This window comes from Cercospora beticola, chromosome 2 (assembly GCF_033473495.1).
Source record: "Cercospora beticola chromosome 2, complete sequence".
In the NCBI taxonomy this organism is placed as follows: Eukaryota; Fungi; Ascomycota; class Dothideomycetes; order Mycosphaerellales; family Mycosphaerellaceae; genus Cercospora; species Cercospora beticola.
The window spans coordinates 4042934-4063318 of record NC_088936.1 but is presented as its reverse complement, the minus strand read 5'-3'; the positions used below and the strand labels follow the sequence as shown (position 1 = coordinate 4063318).

Sequence of the window (20385 nt, the reverse complement as noted above, 5' to 3'; positions counted from 1 at the left end):
CACTCTGACCCTACACTGTCCTCATCTTCACTGTCATCTACAGGTACTGGCTCCAGTCTTCGCTCTCAAAGAATCGCTCCAGCGGAGTTGTCTTGATTCCCAGCTCTTGCGGCGTCTTCACCTTGGGATTTCCGCCCGTGTATCCATGCTCTGGGACAAAGTGGAACCACTCAAACACCTCGTCTTCAAAACCCTCCGGCAGCAGTGGCTTGAGCTCTTCCTCCGTCAGCGCTTTAGCCGAGGCCTTGACTCCGAGCTGTGAACATGTTAGCGATGAGCAGTATAATACGCATTTCTGGATCTGGAGGCATCTGCAGCTTCCCCGACGAGGCCCGAGGATGAGCGCCACGATCGCTTTGCAAGGGCGAGATGGAAGTCATCCGGCGAGTTTGGATGGTACTCACCACACGACCCCATTTCTCGGCATACTCATCTTTGGTCAAGATCTCACTGGAGAACTTCGTCAGCTCCACTAGTCAGGAGACGCAATGCGATGCACACGAACCTCGCGCCAAGCACATCCGTATCAGGAGGATGATGGCGAACCAAGGGTTCTACAAATACTCCGGAATCTTGAGTAGACCAAAGTTCAGGAATCGTCTTGTGTTGGCCAGAAGATTTGAGCTTCACGAAATAATAGCCACTGCCGTCGGCTTCCTTATAAGGTGCGAAAATTGACTGGTCCCGGACATTCTCCTGGTACGCTCCCATATTCACAGTGCTCATGCGCTTGCTCAGCTCTGTAACATTTTCTCGGATATGATCCTCAACAGCTGCCTTGGAGTCGAACTGGCAAGCATTGGTGTACCTTCCGCCACTGATCTTGTTGATCGCTGTCAACGTCGACCAGACAAAGTGCTCTAGGACCGAGAGGACTGCTGGATCTGATGCCGCTGATACCAAACTCAACCCTTGCTTGATCTCGAGCTCACGAGCATACTCGTTGATCGTAAGGCCCTGCTCAGCAGCCTTCTTCTTCAAGTCTTCGCTTTCGGAAACTCGGGTCCAGACAGAGGTATAATCAGTAACTGCAAAGATTGCATGAGCCCCTTCGAAAGCTTTACGTAGCGATTGTGTATCATCATAGTCGCCTTGCGCAAGCTCCACGCCTTTTTCGGCCAACTTCTTCGCCTTGGGCGAATCTGGATTGCGGGTTATGCCCCGAATTCGCCAGTCTTTATGTGGCAGGAAATGCCTGGCCACTGAACCTCCCTGTCACTCGGTAACTGAAATTAGCACCACACAACTGGAACATCAGGAGAAACCGACGTACTTGTGTTCCCGTAACGCCCGCAATCACTATCAGCTTCTGAGACATCTTGTTCCTGAGCAATATTGACACCGGTGAAGACATGAAAATCAACCTCGAAGTGCAGAAAGATTAGTCTCTGGATGGAGTCTGGAAGTTCGAACAGCTGAGCTTAACCAACTCCCTGACGTTACGCTTCCCCAGAGCAGCTACAGAATGGTACGCGCACCTCGAGACGCGTATCTGTCAAATGACGTCGATTCCAGCACTCCTGCAACAATTGACTCCAGAAGGATGGCGTACTCTAACGCAGTATAAGATTTCGGTATCTTGGCGGGACTTGGCTGCTGGAAGCCGAGTGAGTGGTGAAGATCCCGCAAATCTTGTCCAGCCTACGTGGAGTTGCCGAAGGATCAACAAAACTTCACATGCATGCCTCTCAACCCGAATCGACCACAATTGCGACGGGCTGTCTTCGATCAATGGCAAATGTGTTCATCTATCGTTTGCCATCGCCGCCTTGGCTAAGTCTGGATTCGGAAATAGCCACTGTCCCTCGCTGCACGTTGGTCTTAGGGCTCAGCGATCTGAGTTCTGCGCAACGTGGACAAGCTTGGAATGGTGCATTGGCTCCTGTCTCCCCACGTGCTAGTGAACTCGCTGCCTGCAAGACGATGAAAGCTGATCAACGAAAACCGACATGGGACGCTGCAGGTACTAGAGCAGCCACACTCGCTTGCAATAACTTTTTCGTTGGGCAAGATGTGCTCATGGCGCTGGCTACCGCCGATTCCAACATCTGCAGAGTTGCGAGGCTGCACGCCGAACGCTAACAATGTTGACTCTGATGAGATTCCAAGACGAAGAAATCGATTACATCGACGATGGCCACTTTTTCGTGTTACCTACTTGTATAAACATGCATGTCGATTAGAATGTGCCGTAGGTTTATCACAAGCCGTCGACTCTCTGAAGACCTCTCGACACTCTCTGCGCCCCCACGACATTTGGCGTGCCCGTACCCTTCACGAATTTTGCAGAGCTGAGAACTCAACTCTCTTACGCTACCACTCATTCGCCCCTTTGGCTCAACTTTGCACTCTCTCATCCAATGCCGCTCCCTTCAGGTGAACGAGAGCGCGACAGCTGCTCATCATGTGCAGCCTCAAAGGTCCGCTGCCCTCGACAGAGGCCTGCATGCTCCAGATGTACCGAGCGGGGCATGTCCTGCGTATATCTGTAGACCCGCAAAACTGGACGCAAGAATCGTGTCCAAAGCCAGGACGAAACTGCCAAAGGCACATCAACACCAACTCTTCTCAATGACTTGTCCATACCCACAACTGGAGTCACCACTGGTGACCCTCGGGTCCCGAGCTTCCCCAGTCAGGCTGAGCTGAACATCAACAACCCGGCATTCTGGAATGCTGCGGCAGGCTCGAGCCTAACTGGCCAGCACTATCCGAACTCTTTCGACATGGTCACGATGGATCTCGACGAATTTCTGGCAGCATCACCGGTCACCACATTTCTAAATGGGTCACCTCTACCTGAAAGTGCCACAGGACAGGACTTTTTCTCATATTCTTCGCGCTTGAATCAACCATTTGGGCAAAATTCCATGTCGAATCAACATCTGGGCTCATGTTCATCGGTGGCGTCTAGCGCGGGAGAGCCATTGTCAAGACAGGACTCTCATGTGGCACCAAAGACATTCTCGGCAGGTGGACCTCGATCCAACGAGTCGGACAGCCTTCAAACCGCACTGCAGCTCATGGCTGATCTGTCCCTACGAGATAAAGCCGCTCGCGCTTCGATACTGTCAACATCTGCGATCCAAGACATGCTGAAATGCAACCAAGAGGCGATCAATACCATATCGCAAATCGTTTGCTCATTGTCTAGCAATGATGGATACGTGGTCGTGCTACTCAGCCTCAGCATATCGAAAATTCTCAACAGCTACGCAGCCGCGGCGCGCAGCATTTGCACAAACGACAATGGCAGCACAAGTCCTCACTTGTTGAATGAGAACAGCAGAAGCAGCAGTAATGATTCCAATGTCACCAAGGCTGAGCAATACCCCTCACCGGCCGCAACTTGGTCTAGCCCTCCGACCCGCCACGCATCAATAAGCGATGTGATCAAAGTCAAGGAAGCCAATGCCATGCTGGCTCAACAAATATTGTGCGAGTTGTATCAAGTGCAAGCCTTAATCACACAGCTCGGCGACCGAGGATGGGCACCTCGGAATCAAAAAACGAAGAGATGCTTGCGCAGATCGACCCGGAGTCTGGTTGTGCGACCGATCCGTTCTCACAGGCTGTGATGCTCCGCGTAGACAAGGAACTACGGCAGCGCTTGGCGGCATTGTCACTCAACCTGACCGAGGGCATCAAGCAGTACTGGAGTATGTCCATGTGAGGCTGAGGAGGGTCTCGCATTCGCGTTCATGTAGCCAAGTACAGGGAGTCTACCACAAATCAAGCTAATCGACCGGTGCGCAGTTCGCTCCGAACCTTCTGCACGGAGCTGACGCCCTCGGTCTGTTGCTCCTTCAAGCCACAATATTCCAAACACCTCATCAGTTCCGCAGCAGCTAGCCATTTTGGCCACGTGTAGACTGTATGGAGCTCAACGTATCCTTCAGCTCTGGCGGCTTACGCCATGCCATTGTGGATTCCGCGGAACGAGTTCATATGCGCCAGGCTGTGCTAATAGGTTCCCTTCTATTGTGCTGCACTTGCCTATTGTGGTTGTCAGCTGTTCTGCACTCAGCCAGCATGGAGCTGAACTAACTTCCAAGACCACCATACACTTCTCTGGGTTGGTGTCACATGCAAATTGGCTTCGGACCTTCACGGTTCCTTTGGACCAATTGCTCATGCATGCGCCATCTGGCTGGAGCCGCAAGCTCGTTCTGGTGCAGAGACATAACTCGTGTGGCCATGAGAGCACCACCTTGGCGTGCTACTCAATGCCACTTCCGGCTACGAGAAGCGAGAATTGCTATTGCGCCAAGGAGCGGGCTCCCAGGCACTGCAGTCTACGAAAGTCTATTGCCCAGAGTTCAACACCTTGACCCCGTTGGTTCCCACGTCGCCATTCGAAACGCCCTCGCTATTCTCCTTCAGAAGATCGTGTGCAAGCTGTGCAGCCGCTGGCAAGCGGTTCTTGTTGCCACTCGCCTCGATCTCCATCATCTCCTCCGCCCAAGTACAGATGGAATCCACTAGCTTCTGAACTTCCTCCTTCGTATTGTGCGCATGCAAGAAGATCCGGACACGGTCCTCGCCGCGAGCCACGACGGGGAACACAATGGGCGTTCCGTTGATCCCGTCTCGCACCAGGTGGAACGACAAATAATGTGCATGCTTCGGCTTGCACCAGATGGGAACGATGTGCGTGATCGGAGCACCATCTTTCCATTCTTCATCTTCGTGGACTGGCATACGAAGCAGACCCTTCTTGTGGGCCTTCTTGTACGTGGGATGAGACGTGAGAGTGTCCAAGTAGAACACAGTCAAGTCGTGCAAATACTCGCGGGACTGCAGTGGCAACATTAGCTCAAGAAAGCTTTCTCTCCATCAAATCGCACGCCATCCCGAAGGATTCACGAAGGACGTCCCGCGGCTGCACATACCTTCTGGGCCTCGGGAGTACGAAGGACGCGGAATCCTGCTCGGCCGGCTGCAAGAAGCGGGAAAGACGGCGCCACCGAGCAAATCATCACCTTGGCTTGGTTGATGAGAAGAGCGCGGACGGTGTTGTTGGACAGGATGCAAGCTAGCAGACCAGCGTCAGACCACCGAGAATGCGAATGCGCAGGAGCAGGATGGAATGCCTATTTTCGGACTTACCACCGGATGCAGCCAATGCTTTGCCTAGTGTGATCATACGAATGGCCACCTCGTCCTCTAGACCTTGCTCCTTCACGAAACCAAGGCCGCCTGCGAAAGCGAGAAGGTCAAATGGTCAGCCCACGCGGTCTAGGCCGATAAAGAGTGTCTCGGAAATTCTCACCTTCTGGGCCCATGCAGCCAAAGCTGTGTGCCTCATCAACGACGAACTGTGCGTTGCCATTTGGGAAAATGTCCGAGCAAGGCCAAGCAGTCAGCACGGTCCCTGGAATGGCTTTCACAATTCGACTCTACCTTTGGCAGCATCAATCATCTCTCCCAATGGACAGATGTCGCCATCCATGGAGTAGTAGCTCTCCACGCCAATGATAACGCATCGTTTGCCCTGCTTGACGAGAGGAACATTCTCCTTGATGTCCTCCAGAATTTCGATGAAATGGTCGAGATCATTATGACGGAAAGGACCCTGGTCGAGTGCCATGGCGACTTTCATGCCCGCGAGAGCAGTAGCATGCATCAATTCGTCGTAGACGATGACGTCTCCTGAGCGCGGAACGGTGGACCAAATAGCTTGGTTCGCAGTCCATCCGGAGTGGACGACGAGGGCCGACTCGACACCAATCATCTCCGCAATTTCTTTCTCGAACTTGTCTTGATAGTTGGAGGTTCCATCGCAAAGGCGAGAGCCGCCAGCGGTGATGTGGAAATTTGGATGAGCTTCGAGCTCCTTCAGAAATTCCTTTCTGAGGATACCATTATGTCCGAGTCCCAACACATCGCAGGTCGAGAAATCGATGGTATGGCTGGGCAGATGAAGTGGAAGTCCACCCAGTGTCTTGCGGGAAAGGTCAAGTTCTTCCTCCGTGTTCTTGTAGAATATTGACTTGGTTGATGGGCCTTTCAGCTTCTGGGCTGCTGCCCACTCGGCTCTCCAAGTGGCGCCATGGTCTTCAGCCTTGTCGTCAATGATTGTTCCTGGCATCTTTATTGAAGATTATGATTGAGTCTGAGAGGTACTGTTCGAAGAAATTTCGTTCGTGTGTAGCTAACAAAGTATGTTCCAGGTGTGCTAATATTTCAGCCCGGTCGACCTCAGCCATGTCCGCCGCCACCACCTGATCCTGCTCGACTATTTGCCATCTATCCTGATGTCATGATCTTCCGTCGGGTCGTTCTGAAGCTCATCTTTGTGATCTCAATGTCATCGTCGGACGCATTTTGCAAATGCCAAGATATCACCAACGGTCCCTTGGCCATATGCATGGTCGGAGTCTTGGCTCGGGACGGCCTCAATGCCATATCCTGCTCAGAGCAGACCCGAGCACTAGGATATATGTCTTGATCGAGACTGCTTTTTGCGATCGTCCTGCTTCGATCATCGTACCAGGCGGGAGGAGCGAGGTCGCCATGTGGGTGAAGTATACGCTGCACGATGCAGTCACAACGTGGTTGACAGGCGTGACAGAAGTTTATGGATTATGTACCGTCTGCGCTGATCGAACTGTATCGTGCAGACGTTGAGCGAGGCACTTAGTCGACGCCAGAGTCGTTTACCTAGTTCGTGCTTTGTCGAACGAAGAGGTCGATCTGGCATGAAATTATTGCAGTTGCCTTAGGCTTGACGCCAGCTGTCTTAAGAGCACGGGAAACTCCATGGACTACTGATCGTAGGCAGAATACTGTGGAAGGGAATCGAGTATTGATTTGTTGTGCTTGCGAATGATGACGCGCTCTATGCGATACCTCCTTCTAGTCTATTCTTCCGATCTGGTCACGAACAACAGGCAAGTCCAGGGGCAATGCGAGACTCTGACGCTCGTGTAAGTTGGGTCAGGTCTAGGAGTCCGGCGTCTCCATACCAGTGATGACTACTGCACCTGCAAATGCGCAGGTTGAGTCGTCAATTTGAGTGTGTTTTTTGCCCATCAGTGGATAGATGCTTCGCTCGCCATTCATGTTCAAGCATGCCGAATTGCACGTCATCCCAGAAGCGTCCATTGTACCACATGGCTTCTCTGGCTCTCCCTTCAAGCTGGAACCCGAGTCTCCCATATAACCGCACGGCGCCTCCATTCCATTCAAATGCAGAAATCGCGACCCGATGCACTCCTGCAATCTGGAAAGCCCATTCTAGGACCCAGTTTATGGCCTCGCTACCATAGCCTTTGCCTTGATATTCCGGGAGGATGTCAATGCCAATAGTCGTATTTCGATGATGGGCCAGATATGAGGGGATCGGACTTAAGTGTATATCTCCAATAGGAATGGGCTTCGACTCGGGCGTTGGAGCGGGTAGACATATTACGACTCCAAGAAGTGCTTTGCTTGCAAGATGTTCCATGTATCGTTTCACATCTTCGCGGGATTGTGGTGACGCTAGTCTTGCGTTCGAGTTGCGAAAGCCAATCGGATCTTGCTGAATTGTGAGGAAGAAGTCTTCGTCTTCGTTGGGCTCGACTGCCCGGTAGATCAGGCGTGCTGAGTGAAAAGGATTCATCGTGGCCATCGTTTAGAGATCTAGAATAGCGAGAGTGAAATAGAAAATCGCAAGTATACTCATATCACTGAGTTGACCTAAGAAATTTTGGAGGAGATACGGTGAGCGCCTGCCAATCCTGGTCACCGGCAGGATCACAAAGTTTCGTTCAGCTGAAAGTGCATTTGCTACTGAGTCATAGTATGTACGCGCGCTCACAATGTGCTCGCGCCAGCAATACAAATTACCTAAAGCATCCGCTTGACTAAAGAGAAAATGATATTTGCGAGCACTGAGCGTAGTTGTAGTTGAACAACGGTTGTGCCTCAGGCGCCTGAATTTTTAGAGTTTGCTTAGTCACGCTAGCTCGATATGAGACAATCCAAATCCTCACTTCTGAACCGAACAACATCAGCGACGTGCTCAAGTGCTGAGCACGCGCTGCACCACTGAGGACACAGGCGGTATACCGGATCGCTGTCGAGATCAAGACTAATTGTGCGCTGTTGCGCAGGCCACTCGCGCGTACAAGAGAATCCCAAACTCAGCACCGCACTGAATTTGCCCATCGATTCACCAGCACGGACAAGTTTTCTGGCCAGCCATCATGTTTCGCGGCGGCCGCGGCGGTGGTCGCGCTGGCGGAGCAGGTCGTATTGGAGCCAAAGACTTCGAGATTGAGGCGGACCTCGAAGATGAGATTACCGCCTACCAGAACGAAATTGGCGATGGCGACGACGAGTGGACCAAGACGCTGTACCCGGTGCGTACACGCATCTGCAGCCAGAGACTTTGCGCTCAGGAGTCCAACAATCGACTGACATCAGGCAGGAAATGAAAGTCTACCTTGCACCGCCACCCACTGACCGCGAGAAGAAGCTGGTCAGCTACTTTCGTCAGCACCGCAATGCCATGCGCAATGGGCCTTTCTTCATGGACGGACCAACAAGCGGCAAGCGAAACGCCGCCGAGTTTAACGCTTTCGAGGACGTGCCGTCGTATGCAAATAAGCGCATCAGGAGAACTGGTGGAATGCCGAACTTGAAGAAATTGCCAATCGGTGCGTCACGCGCTTGCAGACTTCGATGTCCCTACTATACTGACTTGCACGTGCAGTGAAGGAGCTTCTACCTCGAGAGTTGTGGGATGTCATCAGTGATGGAGAGGAAAAGGAAGATGGCGAGGCACCGAAGAAGAACCTGAATTTCCTCAAGAAGAAGCGACTCGACAAGCTTGCCCAGTTCGACGACGACGTCGATGAGACAGCCGACAAGGACGACGACGATGAGATGAACGAAAATGAGGATGGCGGCGAAGACGATGTCGAGGAGCTGCGTGACGACGATTTCTCGGAAGACGATGACGACCTTGGGAATGACTACAACGCCGAGCAGTACTTCGACAACGGAGACGATATCGACGACGAGGGAGATGGTGACGGCGGTGGAGAAGATGCATGGTAATACCTGGAGCGGTTTCTTCTCATCTCTGGATCCGATCTGGCATTTCTCTTCTTTCTGTTTCTGCACTACCATCTTATACCCCATACCGCGAACATTGTGGAAAGGACAATAGTGGAAGAATGCACGCAAACGGGATTCGATCCCGCATGACAAGACTCTGCCAGGCCAGAAGTCATGAACGCGCTTTCGAGCTTCAGTGGTGCAGAGCACATATGAGCCAAGCAACTCACTACACGCAGCAGATGGCCAACTCAGATCATCAACGAAATATCTGGTTTTCACGTCCTCCTCTAGCTCCCTATCAATATGCCTAGATCTCCGTTTTTCCGAACAATATGTTACCGCAAAGGTGCCATGGACTGGACTAATACGAGATCAGTGCTCCAACTCCCGCAGTGACCGGAAGCGTGTCAGTGGAAGAACCAGAAGACGAAAGCGACGAGGACCCAGAAGTGCCAATTGACGAGAACGAACTCCCTCCTTTCGACGAGGCAGAGCTCGATGAAGAGTTCACTCCGATTGATGAAAGCGAATATACCGGCTGGTATTCCAGTCTTCAATGGAAGCACAGTGGTCAAGATCCATTCTCAGCTAGAGATCGTGCTTCTGCTGCCGCCGATTACCTCCTTCGCAGACGGCTGGAGCTTGAGGGCAAGCACATTATGAAGCCTCTAGGCGGCGCATACGCTGGGAACAAAATACTCAAGGCACAAATGCTTGAGAGATCTCAGAAGAGGGATCGCGTGAGTGCCGCTTTGGCCGGATCGAGTGTGATTGCCGTCAACAGAGCACCGAACAGGAGGAAGCCGCAAGGTCCTTCGCGCATGCCTCGTAGATGAGCATGATCTGTACAGTGTAGGCTGAGCTTGTGTATCAGTGTGAGAAAAGCGTGGCGGCAAACGATTTGAAGGATACCACTCAATGCTGAGAATGATGTACCCAAAGGGATGGCGTGGCGGAACGGATTGTTGGGCAAGGCGTTATTGAGACGGCGCGCCGATGGGGATGATGTACGCGGAGAATTGGTGTGGCGGAGCAAAGTGCTCGACTGAGGACGCATGTTCGACATTTCATGTTCTCTGTACACCCCTCAGCAGCCGCTGTTGGATGAGCTTCGCGACGAAACTCAGGATACCACGCTCGAAGCAGCTTGCAATGCGCGTACATAATACACATGTTCAATAGGCCTCGCATCGAACAACACTAATTTAAACACACCATGAGCTCCGACTCGCAGCACAATTGCACGACCACTGTTCAAACACAGAATGAAAATCAGCATCGCACCCGACACAAACTTACATCATCACACGCCACACATCATTTCTTTCTCACTACAAAACTACTACCCACCCTAAACCTTAAACGCTCTAACCAAAAAATTCGGCCTCTCCCCCGCCGCATACTTCGCCCTCAGCTCTTCCATATTCTTCGCATCATTCGCCGCAATAATCTCTTCACCCGTAACAGGATAATCCATCGTCGATTCCAGGTGCGGGAAGAAATAGTTGAAACCGTAGTAGAACACTCCTGCTGCGAAGAAAGAGTAGACGTAGCCGATTGCGAAGCTGCGAATTCCAAATATCAGCAAAGCGCGTTCAGAGAATCAGAGTGTAGTGAGTGAGGAAGGATAGGAGAGGGGAAGTGGACGTACAGATGTTGACCCCCAATCGAAACTCCAGTGCGACCACCGCCCGCTCGCTGAATATTATCCGCAAAGCCCGGAAGTGGTGGAATACAGCCGATGAAGAATGCTGCGACGGCGCGCCAGTTTGAGGCGAATTTGGGTGAGTAGCGGTATATGCCGTGGAAGTTGTACATGTCTGGGACTGAGACATTTCTGTTGCGGACGAGATAATAGCTAAGGCGAAGTCAGTCTCCTGGAAAATCGTACTATGAAGGGGCTCTTGGACGTACTCAGCAATCAGGATCGAAGTCATCGGTCCCAAGAAGATGGTATAGCCACTGAGGAAAGCGAGAAACTTGGCGGCAGATGCCAGGATTTTCCACTGCGATACTGTCAGTAAAGCTCGTAACAATCATGGCAAAGCTTGAACATACCGGGACGAAAGCCCAGCTACCAATGATCGCAGCAAGAATTTGACCACGTCGAATATTGATATATTTCGGCGCGAAAGCCATGAGATCATTCGCGGCGCTGATCGAGTTGGCTGAGATGTTGATTCCCAAGGTGACAATGATGAGACCAATGGCGGCGAACGCGGCAGCAGCGCGTCCACCTGAGGAGCCAGAGGCCATCCAAAGATCGAGGATCTCAACAGGGTTCCAGATGACTCTGCCTATATGGCAACAGTCTTATCAGCATCTTGATCGGGGACAACGGAGAAGAATTGGGTCTTACCGTAAGCAGTCTCAGCGGCGGCCGCAGTGAAGATTCCCAATAAGCCCACGATGGTGAAGATGACAGGGACGACGATAACCTGAACGTTTTGTGCGCTTGGCTTGTTCGCATAACGCGAGAAATCGGCGATGTTCAGACCCAAGGTGGCATAATTGCCGAGGACACCATTGAGGTCTGGGTAGTAAGGTCAGCGGCAGAACTGAATTTTGATCGATTCGAAAAGATACTCACTGGAAAAGAACGCCCATGCCAAAGCAGAGCCTCCAACAGTGTTGCCTCTCGTAACGACCTCGGAGTTATAGATTGTGCCACCGGCTCTTCGCAACGTGTCGCCGAAGATGGCGAAGAAGACGATTGGAGCGATGATACTCTTGAAGCCGAAGAAGTATTGGATCTGACGAGTTCTGGGTCAGCCATCGGTTGCCGCCTCGGAGAAAATGGACTCACCTTCGTGTACGGGATGCAGAGGAACGGCAGCTGGATCAAGAAATAGATGAAGAACGCGATCATTCCAGATGTCGAAATGCCTTGATCTTCAGGTATGGTATTCTCGATGTTCGCGAAACTAGGCCAGATCGCAGTCAATAGAACTGCCGTACATTGTCCGCCGACTGTAGTTTGCACACTGCGATGGCATCAGTATCTCATCGGCAGTTGGTATTGCTTGCCAGACATACCCAAGCCAGACAATGGCCAGAACACAACGTGACAGCACGACGAAGTAGCTGAAGTAGTAGCCAAAGGGCATACGTGCTAGTACCGGGAAAGGTGTGTGAAGCTGTGCATGTCAGTGTCATTCCAGACTTGAGGTGAGCTGGAAGTCCGTACAGTCGCACCAATCCTGCCATTGATAGTGATCACGATACCCATGATCGCGTTACCCAGGACACAAGCGCCGATGGCTAGCTTCCAGCTGAGGCCTACAGCAATCATGGAAGATGCTGCGCATTCAACATTAGTATCTTCACATCCTGATCCGTATATCATTGGAAGAGCCGAATGCCTTACCAACTTGCCAATTCGACACGGCCCACGCATCAGCCATCCAATACGCAACGTAGGCAGCCCATGTCCAAGTGCGTTTCGATGGAGGAATGGGGTCGAAGTCGGCATTGGAAGCGCTTTTCGTCGTCGCGAAACTGCTCTCTTCTTGACGAACTGTGAGACTGAATCCAGGAAGTCTGTTGCGTAGTGTTCCTACGTGGCCGACCTCGGGTTCATTCGCGGAATGAGGTGGTGAGCTCGCCTTGACCTCATAGAAGGGGGCTTTCTCGCCAGAATCCATGTTGGCGACGAAAGTACTTGTCTGGTGAATGTCGAAACTAGGTATCAGATTATAGTGCGATATATGTGCTACGACACACGACTGCGTCCACACCTAGTGGTGATAAGTTCATGCAGGGCCGTGGCAAAGGCGTTCGAGAAGATCGCTGGCAAGGCTGATTTTCGGGCTAGAGATTGGTTGATGAACGTCTTCAATCAGCGCTGGATAAGGGCTGGACTGCTGGAAGGTATAGATAACGACCTCGTGGCCAATCCTTGCCAAGTGAGCACACGAGCACACTAGCAATATGCGGGCAGCCATTTTCCACGAGGGAAGCACATCGTGGGGTCGCTGTGGAGTGTGTGATGTGCGATCGCCCGTGGAGGGTGGCAGCATGCTCCGCGGTACAGCAGGACGCAGGAAGCACCAGCAGTGGATTGACGGCGTGGACGGTCATGGTGCAGCTGTGTGTCGTACAGAGGTGGGGACTTGTTGTTACTCGATGGGAACTGCCAACCTCACAAGCCACGAGGCGCGCGCGATAAGGCCTGCGGCGATATAGCTATGACCTACCAATCGGCGAGGCCTGAGAACCGGCTTCTCGACACAATGGAAGAGCCGCGTGCATTTTGAGTTTTTTGGACCTGGAAACCTCGTGGCTGGCCATCGTCAAAGTTCGCCAGCTTCAGCTGGTCCTTCTGGGGTTGATCTAGGATCATGTTTTGCAGCACGAGATGGTCTTCATGTTGGTGAGTGTCTGCGAGGAGCATCTCCTCGGCTCCTGCTGTTTGGGTTAAGGTTGTCTCGGCTCGGAGAAACATGACGCCGCAATATGGCAAGAGGCACTCGAGACTTCGCCCGCGTTGACGCTTCTGGCTCGTCAACAAGTCAACAAGTAAATCTCGTCAGCCTGTCACAGGCAGATTCTCGTCCATCTGAATCCGCATGAGGCCTTTCACCTTTTGACCAGCCTGAAGAAACACGCTGAACTTCTGCGGTCAGTGCTGCCCGATGTATGCAGCAACCGCGCTGCATTGCTGAGCATGAGCTAGTCGTCATCACTGTCTCGTTGCGGTGATAAGTCTGCAGCCCGGCAGCCCAATGGACAGTTCGTTTGATGCCGGGACTCGCGCATGATCAACGATAGCATTGAGAATGAGAAGCAGTGTTCGGAGTCGTGGCTCTGGCCCGGATTCCGACGTCGGCGAATGCAAGAAGGAAGAAAGCCCAGCTGCCTTTTCTTCCTAGTCGCTTCCTGGTTTCACGCACGCAACATCTCTGTTCAAATCTACAGCCCGGAAGAGTGGCAGGAGCTATGAGACAACCCACGCTCTGACAGCGACAGCGAAGTACCTGGACTCAAAACCACCAACTCGCAGCCTTTTAGGCTAGACATATCTCGGATGAACATTTTCATAAGAACACGTCTGGGTCAGCAGTCAGCCGATACATCTCGCTGTTGGAGAATCGAGACATCTGCAATTGATGTGAAACTCGTAGCTGAAGCACTACGGGATCTTAGAGAGCGGAAGATCGGAGCCTTGACAGCCGTCATGTTCGTACTTGTGAAACGGCCGTAAACTGTGCGAAAAGACTCGCCGGTGTGCTCGATCCTTTTCGAGATCGTATTTTCGACCGAGTATCCCGCGGTGTCTTGTACAGAACTCACTAAAAGCGCGCAGCGGGTCTGAGGCACTTCCGGCACCTGATGGAGCACTGCTTCAGTGCATGTTGCGAGTGTACCACTGCATCTCGTGTGGAATAATGATACGCTATGGCGACCCAACCACGAATCTCCATCTCGTGCGAATAGCAGAGCAATTGCGTCACATCGTGGAGACCGCCTGCGAATGTTGACTACAAATAAGCTTACTGTTGATCAGTCTCTGGATCGAGTACAACGAGCAACAGCTTCACATCGAGCAAGAAGGCTGACGCGACAAGCATAATGGTTGCTCATGTGCTTGCTGCGCATACAAATAAAACATAAGCATAAGGCCTGCTGTTCTTCACAGGATTCGAAACCTGTTCACGGAAAGAGGCGGACATGCAACTCAGGCTTCGCTGTGCGGTGATACGTGCATTCTCTGCCAGCACGTATCGTATGACAACCATGGCTATGGTTCTAGAATGCAGCAGACTATGTTGCGGTGTTTTCATCGTCCCTATTCTTTCCCAGGGAGAGCGGATTGCTTTCGGCCGCCGTTTGCCGCCGAGTTCGTACGTGGGCGTGATGCCATACTGTTCTCAAACACACTGCAGAGTCGAATCTAAGTTCAGTTTATCCATATTGGGGTCTTGCAAGACTGTAACAGATATGCGGTGCGTGTAGGCTCGTGTAGCACATGCTGTTGCTGGTGTACTGCTTGGAAAGCGCGGCAGTGGGACTGAGTCGATCGGGATTTTGGTGATCCGAGAAGGCTGACCGCGAGATCCGCGTCTCACGACAGCACTAAACCACTCGCGGCCATGGGCAGCACGCTACTCCGCGATTCTTGACGAGGTCTTGTGCGGGTTGGCAGTCGTGCTGTGCAAGTCTTATGTAGCAGTGGGACGTCCTCCTTCTGCCTTTGTCAGCGCTCCTCTGCCACGCGGCCACTTGACATGCCCTTTGTTGTATCATGACGACGAGACCCGTTGAGCCGTCGCACAAAACCAGGCACCGCCACGCGCTCCTCTGACGCCGTACCTGTCACAGGTTGGCGCTCGCGACACCACCCGCCCCAGCATGCACTTCGCACCATGGCAGGCATTGCTGCTGCTTTCCGCCGCTTCCGCGCAGACGCTGACACCGCTCGACACTGCCCAGAACTCCACCTTCCATCGTGACGGCATCCTCTTGGGCATCTGGAACCAGCAGCAATCGGGCCAGTCGGCGCCTCCTGCCGCCGTCTTCCCAGTGAATCCGCTGACACAAGCGGCAGCAGAGAGCATTACAGTACGTGTTCACTCATCCTCATCCCCACTAGTTCTTGGTTTCGCGCGGCGAGTGAGGCATTGCTGATCAAGGATCATTCCTGCGCTTATAGTCTACCGCCCTCTCTGGTGATATCATCCTCGCGAACAATCAGAACTCTCTTACCATTAGGACTGACTCGATCGCGCTCATATCCTGCGATCCATCGACCAGCAACCTCGGACCGGAAGAAGTATTCAATGCTGCGAGAGCCCAGAATGCCACTGCCGTAGTCTTATACTCCACTTCTGCTCAGACTTGCAACGGAAGCGACTTTGGCACTTACCAGAACATCTTCACACTCGAAAGCTCGGATAACTCGAAAGAGATGTTGTCGGTCGCTGGGGACACACAGGCCTGGGCCGTCTTGGGCACCAGACAGGCCCTTAACAATGGCACGTCGGGGGGGTCGAACTCCAATAACAACTCCAATCCTTCGAATCCACTAGGACCGTCGCCGAGTACTGCTGTAGCCATGATCATCCTCTACTCAATCACCGGCGTCATCACCGCACTATTTCTCTGCATCATCATCACGGGAGCCATTCGAGCCCATCGACATCCAGAACGATACGGACCACGCAATGTTATTGGTCGCACGCGACAGACTCGTGCACGAGGCCTTGCGAGAGCCATGCTCGACTCCCTGCCTATCGTCAAAGTGGGCGATCGAACAGGTGGAGAGCAGACTGTCGCAAAGCCGACGGATATTGAACTCGAGAACGGGCAGCAGCACGGTCCAGTGGAATACGTAGGCGATCAGACGACGACTGCTCGAGACACAACGGATGCCACAGGCAACGGGGCTGGAAACAGCACAACACCGGAGATGACGTCTGGCACCGCTACTGCTGCAGGTGGCATTGCGCCTGCTGACAACACAACGGAACGCAGCGCTTCTGCGACACCTGATGAAAGCTCGAACCAAGGTTGCAGTATATGTACCGAAGACTTTGAAGTTGGAGAAGATCAACGAGTATTGCCATGCGACCATCGCTTCCATCCTGCTTGCATCGATCCTTGGTTGTTGAACGTTAGCGGGACATGTCCGCTTTGTCGAATCGACTTGCGACCTCCAGAGGCCGCTGAAGACGCCGAGGTAGACGAACACGGAAATCCAATCGCTCAAGATGCCAACCGAGAAGGACTCGCGCCGCCTTTGGAGAACGGCGAGGGTAGTCGCGGAGCGAGAGTGCGTAGGAGCATCATGTTGGGTATCCTTGGCGTGGCGAGACCGGAGCGCATGTCACGCGAAGAACGTGTTGCAGCGCTGCGCAGGTATCGAGAGAATGCTGCCGCGACAGCTGAAGCACAGAGACAAGCTTCTGTCACGAGTGGGACGCAAGCCGAGGAGGAGACCAGCAGACGACGAAGATATCGTGATCTCTTCAGGATCCGAACACGACGTACTGGAGAGCCGGAAACCGTAACGGAAGAACCTGCACGAGAGAATGCTGCGAATGCTTCGACGTCGAATGAAGCACGAAGTACTTGATTTGATTTAATTTGAGCGTGGCGTTCAGGCGATTCATGGACGAAATTTGCCAAAGACTGTGCATATGGGTGGCGTGCGATTTTGGAAAGACCGAATTTATGTGTATGATGTGACGGACGAAATTTGTTGCATATGTGCATAGAATGGGAGGAAACGAACGAACGGAAAAGGGAAAGTGTGGTTGATAGCCCACTCAATTGCAATGTCTTTTGCAGATGTGGCCCGCGTACGATATGCAGAATGGTGAACAAGCAGTCGGATGCGTACGCAGATACTGACTGCATCGCAGACTTTCGCTGCGCTTACGACCTCCCACACCTCCTTCCCTCCAACCTCTCTACTTATTCCTCCTCCTCAACCTCCACCTCCACCAACTCCGCCAAAACCCTCTTCCCATCAACATTTTTCACGATCGTCGTAACTAAACTCGTCTTTTTAGTCGTCTTCCCCGACGCCACCTCCTTCGAAGTAAAAACGGTCTTATGAACCACCGCCCCTCCGATTCCATCTGGTGCAATCCAATGAATTAATTCTTCATTACTATTCAAAGTAGTAGAAAAGCTTGATCGAACCCATTGGACGCCGGCTTTTAGGCCGTTGATGTCGTGGGTCGTGTGGTTGATTCTATGAAGTGTGAGGATTTGGAATTGAACGAGGGAGATGGTGGTGGATGGGAAAGAGGGATGGAGGCGTACTTTACTGTGAAATTTGGATCGACGGTTTCGGAGAGGGTTTGGGAAGAGAGGTTGTCGTCGGGTTGGAAGAAGACGAGTTGGTTCCAGTTTTCGACCCATTGGGCTAGGGGAAGGGTGGAGGATAGGGAGGTGGACATTTTGGGGAATTGAGTGGAAGATTGATTGGTTGGGAGATGAGAATGTCTGAGGCTAGAATGATGAGGGAGAAATTCGAAGGCGCTCTGATCTCAGCTCTTATACAGCTTCAACGACGGTAGGTTACGGAAAATCAGTCTGAAGACAATCTAGGTGGAAGCATCATGCTTGCCATGGCCGGGCGGAGTTCCGCTCCATCACCTTGTTGACTGCGGAGTTCCGCAGTCTAGTCTACTCCGCTTACTGTCGTCGAAAATATATTATACGAGAGATTTAGATACGCGCCGACTTAACCGATGTCTTAGACAAAAATGAGGAATGCCGTAAGCAAGTTTGTTTACCGCAGAAGAGCAGAACATGTCACGAATGTTACTCTGACAAAATGCGTATCTACAGATTCTGGAATGGCATTTGGTAGATGATGCTCAATAGTCAGCTAGGCGACCGATGCTAGGTTTTCCACCAAGTCTGAGCAGAGTAACCCTCAGACTGTCGGTATTGACTGTCTCACAGCATAAGAATTTAATCTCCACAGCTTGATAGATGTGTCTCCCACGAGATAGTTGTCTTCACGATCCGATATTACCTCTTTGTTCTTCGACGAGCACTACCAGAGGCTGGAAGACACCTCCTAAGCCACTGACTTTATCAAGATTAATCAGGTATATATGCAACCACTGCATGCTTCCCCTTCCTTCTAAGTGCTACACCTCCAACACACTCTTTTGATTCCATCTATACGCATCACAGAAACATTCTATACACATATTCGAACCCGGTCCAATCTCATATCTAATACACTCGAGGTAAGAGAATACATTGTCCACTGGAGTGGCTTACTGACTGCACGACAGCCCCGGATGCTTTTCCCGAAAGGAAGTAACTCGACTCTAGCAATATGCGAGATCCAAACCTCACACACCCCATTCACCCACTGTTCCAGAGAATGCCGCATATCAATCCAGAAGCCTTCCGCATGTACTGTCACTGGATGTCGATTGGCATCGCTACTGCTTGTTGGGGAAGAAGGCTCTGCCATTCTTCCATTCGGTTTCCGTTGTGGGAGACTCTCCTGACAAAGCCGAACGCAAAAACAATGGTGTTGCGGGACAAAGACTGATGTCTTTATTCGCTGGATGCACAATGTGCTTGTACTCTTTGTCTGGTCAAACAATGCATCAGGAAGAGAAGGACATTGTGTGATATATATTGCCCCCACATGCCCGGTATGGTTTCAGGACATCAACACACACTCAAACATTCTCACGAGACAACTGGAACTTGCAATCTTGCTGGTCAAGATCAATAACAACATCTTTCAACAACCCGAAAGTAACAAAAAACATACTCAACAATGTCCTCGTCACCAAGGAACGTCAAGCATGGCAACAAGCCAGGTGAGCTGAAGCAAGCATGGTTGCAGCAAGTCGCTCAACGCGTGAATCTGACTAGTGAGCAGATCCTGAGCGGCGAATCGAAGAACATAGCCTGGGGCAACCTGCTACAGCTTCTGGAGAAATTCGACTCCAGTGAGATTGTGGAGAGAGCGAACCGCAATCGCGATGCTGACGACGAGCTGACGGAGCAGTTGCTCCGCAACAGGTGTTGCGTGGCTGTCGAAAGCTGGTCGAAGATCTCCGGAACCCACACGGCTATTCGACTCGAGTTCATTCTCAACGATCGACGTGTCAGGAATGGACTGAAGCCGCTTGTACCATCGTGGTTCCCGAACAGTGCCTCTGTGACACAGAGAGAAAGTCTCACACAGAGGCTGAGGAACCACTTGGTGGAGAAGAGACAGGCCGACCCTACTCTCGTTAACCCCGACCAGTCGGCGCCATGGGATCCAGTCGATGTGAACAAGCCGAAGTTCACATTCAAGAGCAAGACGCGATGGTTCGATCCCACAATCTATGACAGAACACCGCTCCAGATCAGCACCCTTCGAGAAGCGAAGCGCCCAAAGTGCCAGTCGCAGCAAGGAGAGTCGACGCGATCGGAGAGCTCACTGCCGAGCAATGCTCGTCCACGAATGATGCCTTCGAGGACCGCCTCTGCTGCTCGATCCGGTGTGGTCAAGGGAGAGACAGAGCCACCACTAACGCCTTTCATGGCTACGTTGGCCGGAATCTCGAAGAAGCGGCCGGAGTCGACGAAGCGCAAGCACGAAGAGCTTGAGGAGGGAGAGATCCGAGAGTAAGGAGATTCCTCGGCCATAGTGTTCCTCAGCTCGAGATCACAGAGCTATTCTGCCACTTAATCGAATAATATTGCATTGCATTGAACGCACTTCCTGTCACTCTTCTCAACTGTACTTTGTGATCTTCAGCCCTTGTTATAAGTTCTTGAACTCACTGTTACAAGGCCTCAAATTGCTCTAATGCCTCATCATCAAATGGCTTGCTGTTGATGTAGGGTTGTGAGCGCCTC

At 52.1% G+C, this 20385-nt stretch overlaps 9 protein-coding genes across 9 annotated transcripts; 4 read left to right on the top strand and 5 right to left on the bottom strand.

The window, feature by feature from the left end:
- Positions 1-37: 37 nt before the first annotated feature.
- Positions 38-1318, bottom strand: RHO25_003527 (uncharacterized protein; the record flags this gene model as incomplete). Its single annotated transcript, XM_023599027.2, has 4 exons — positions 38-256; positions 405-450; positions 506-1212; positions 1274-1318. The coding sequence occupies 4 exons, from the start codon at positions 1316-1318 to the stop codon at positions 38-40; spliced, it is 1017 nt and encodes a 338-aa protein (XP_023456320.1).
- A 1408-nt stretch (positions 1319-2726) lies between these two features.
- Positions 2727-3578, top strand: RHO25_003526 (uncharacterized protein; the record flags this gene model as incomplete). Its single annotated transcript, XM_065602410.1, has 1 exon — positions 2727-3578. One exon carries the CDS (start codon positions 2727-2729, stop codon positions 3576-3578), a length of 852 nt encoding a protein of 283 aa, XP_065458482.1.
- A 727-nt stretch (positions 3579-4305) lies between these two features.
- RHO25_003525 (uncharacterized protein) lies at positions 4306-5285 on the bottom strand (the record flags this gene model as incomplete). The annotated part of the gene is made up of 4 exons (XM_023599026.2): positions 4306-4797; positions 4893-5035; positions 5110-5199; positions 5273-5285. 4 exons carry the CDS (start codon positions 5283-5285, stop codon positions 4306-4308), a joined length of 738 nt encoding a protein of 245 aa, XP_023456323.2.
- Positions 5286-5386: 101 nt separating this feature from the next.
- RHO25_003524 (uncharacterized protein) lies at positions 5387-6091 on the bottom strand (the record flags this gene model as incomplete). The annotated part of the gene is made up of 1 exon (XM_065602409.1): positions 5387-6091. One exon carries the CDS (start codon positions 6089-6091, stop codon positions 5387-5389), a length of 705 nt encoding a protein of 234 aa, XP_065458481.1.
- Positions 6092-7009: 918 nt separating this feature from the next.
- On the bottom strand, positions 7010-7606 carry RHO25_003523 (uncharacterized protein; the record flags this gene model as incomplete). The annotated part of the gene is made up of 1 exon (XM_023599025.2): positions 7010-7606. The coding sequence occupies one exon, from the start codon at positions 7604-7606 to the stop codon at positions 7010-7012; it is 597 nt and encodes a 198-aa protein (XP_023456322.2).
- A 586-nt stretch (positions 7607-8192) lies between these two features.
- Positions 8193-9887, top strand: RHO25_003522 (uncharacterized protein; the record flags this gene model as incomplete). Its single annotated transcript, XM_065602408.1, has 4 exons — positions 8193-8348; positions 8417-8645; positions 8702-9044; positions 9428-9887. The coding sequence occupies 4 exons, from the start codon at positions 8193-8195 to the stop codon at positions 9885-9887; spliced, it is 1188 nt and encodes a 395-aa protein (XP_065458480.1).
- A 515-nt stretch (positions 9888-10402) lies between these two features.
- On the bottom strand, positions 10403-13495 carry RHO25_003521 (uncharacterized protein; the record flags this gene model as incomplete). Its single annotated transcript, XM_023599023.2, has 11 exons — positions 10403-10616; positions 10703-10909; positions 10966-11057; positions 11110-11348; positions 11411-11584; positions 11642-11804; positions 11858-12035; positions 12088-12188; positions 12239-12351; positions 12419-12732; positions 13248-13495. 11 exons carry the CDS (start codon positions 13493-13495, stop codon positions 10403-10405), a joined length of 2043 nt encoding a protein of 680 aa, XP_023455555.2.
- A 1907-nt stretch (positions 13496-15402) lies between these two features.
- On the top strand, positions 15403-17125 carry RHO25_003520 (uncharacterized protein; the record flags this gene model as incomplete). The annotated part of the gene is made up of 2 exons (XM_023599022.2): positions 15403-15612; positions 15704-17125. 2 exons carry the CDS (start codon positions 15403-15405, stop codon positions 17123-17125), a joined length of 1632 nt encoding a protein of 543 aa, XP_023455562.1.
- A 2184-nt stretch (positions 17126-19309) lies between these two features.
- Positions 19310-20155, top strand: RHO25_003519 (uncharacterized protein; the record flags this gene model as incomplete). The annotated part of the gene is made up of 1 exon (XM_023599021.1): positions 19310-20155. One exon carries the CDS (start codon positions 19310-19312, stop codon positions 20153-20155), a length of 846 nt encoding a protein of 281 aa, XP_023455563.1.
- Between the last annotated feature and the right edge of the window lie 230 nt (positions 20156-20385).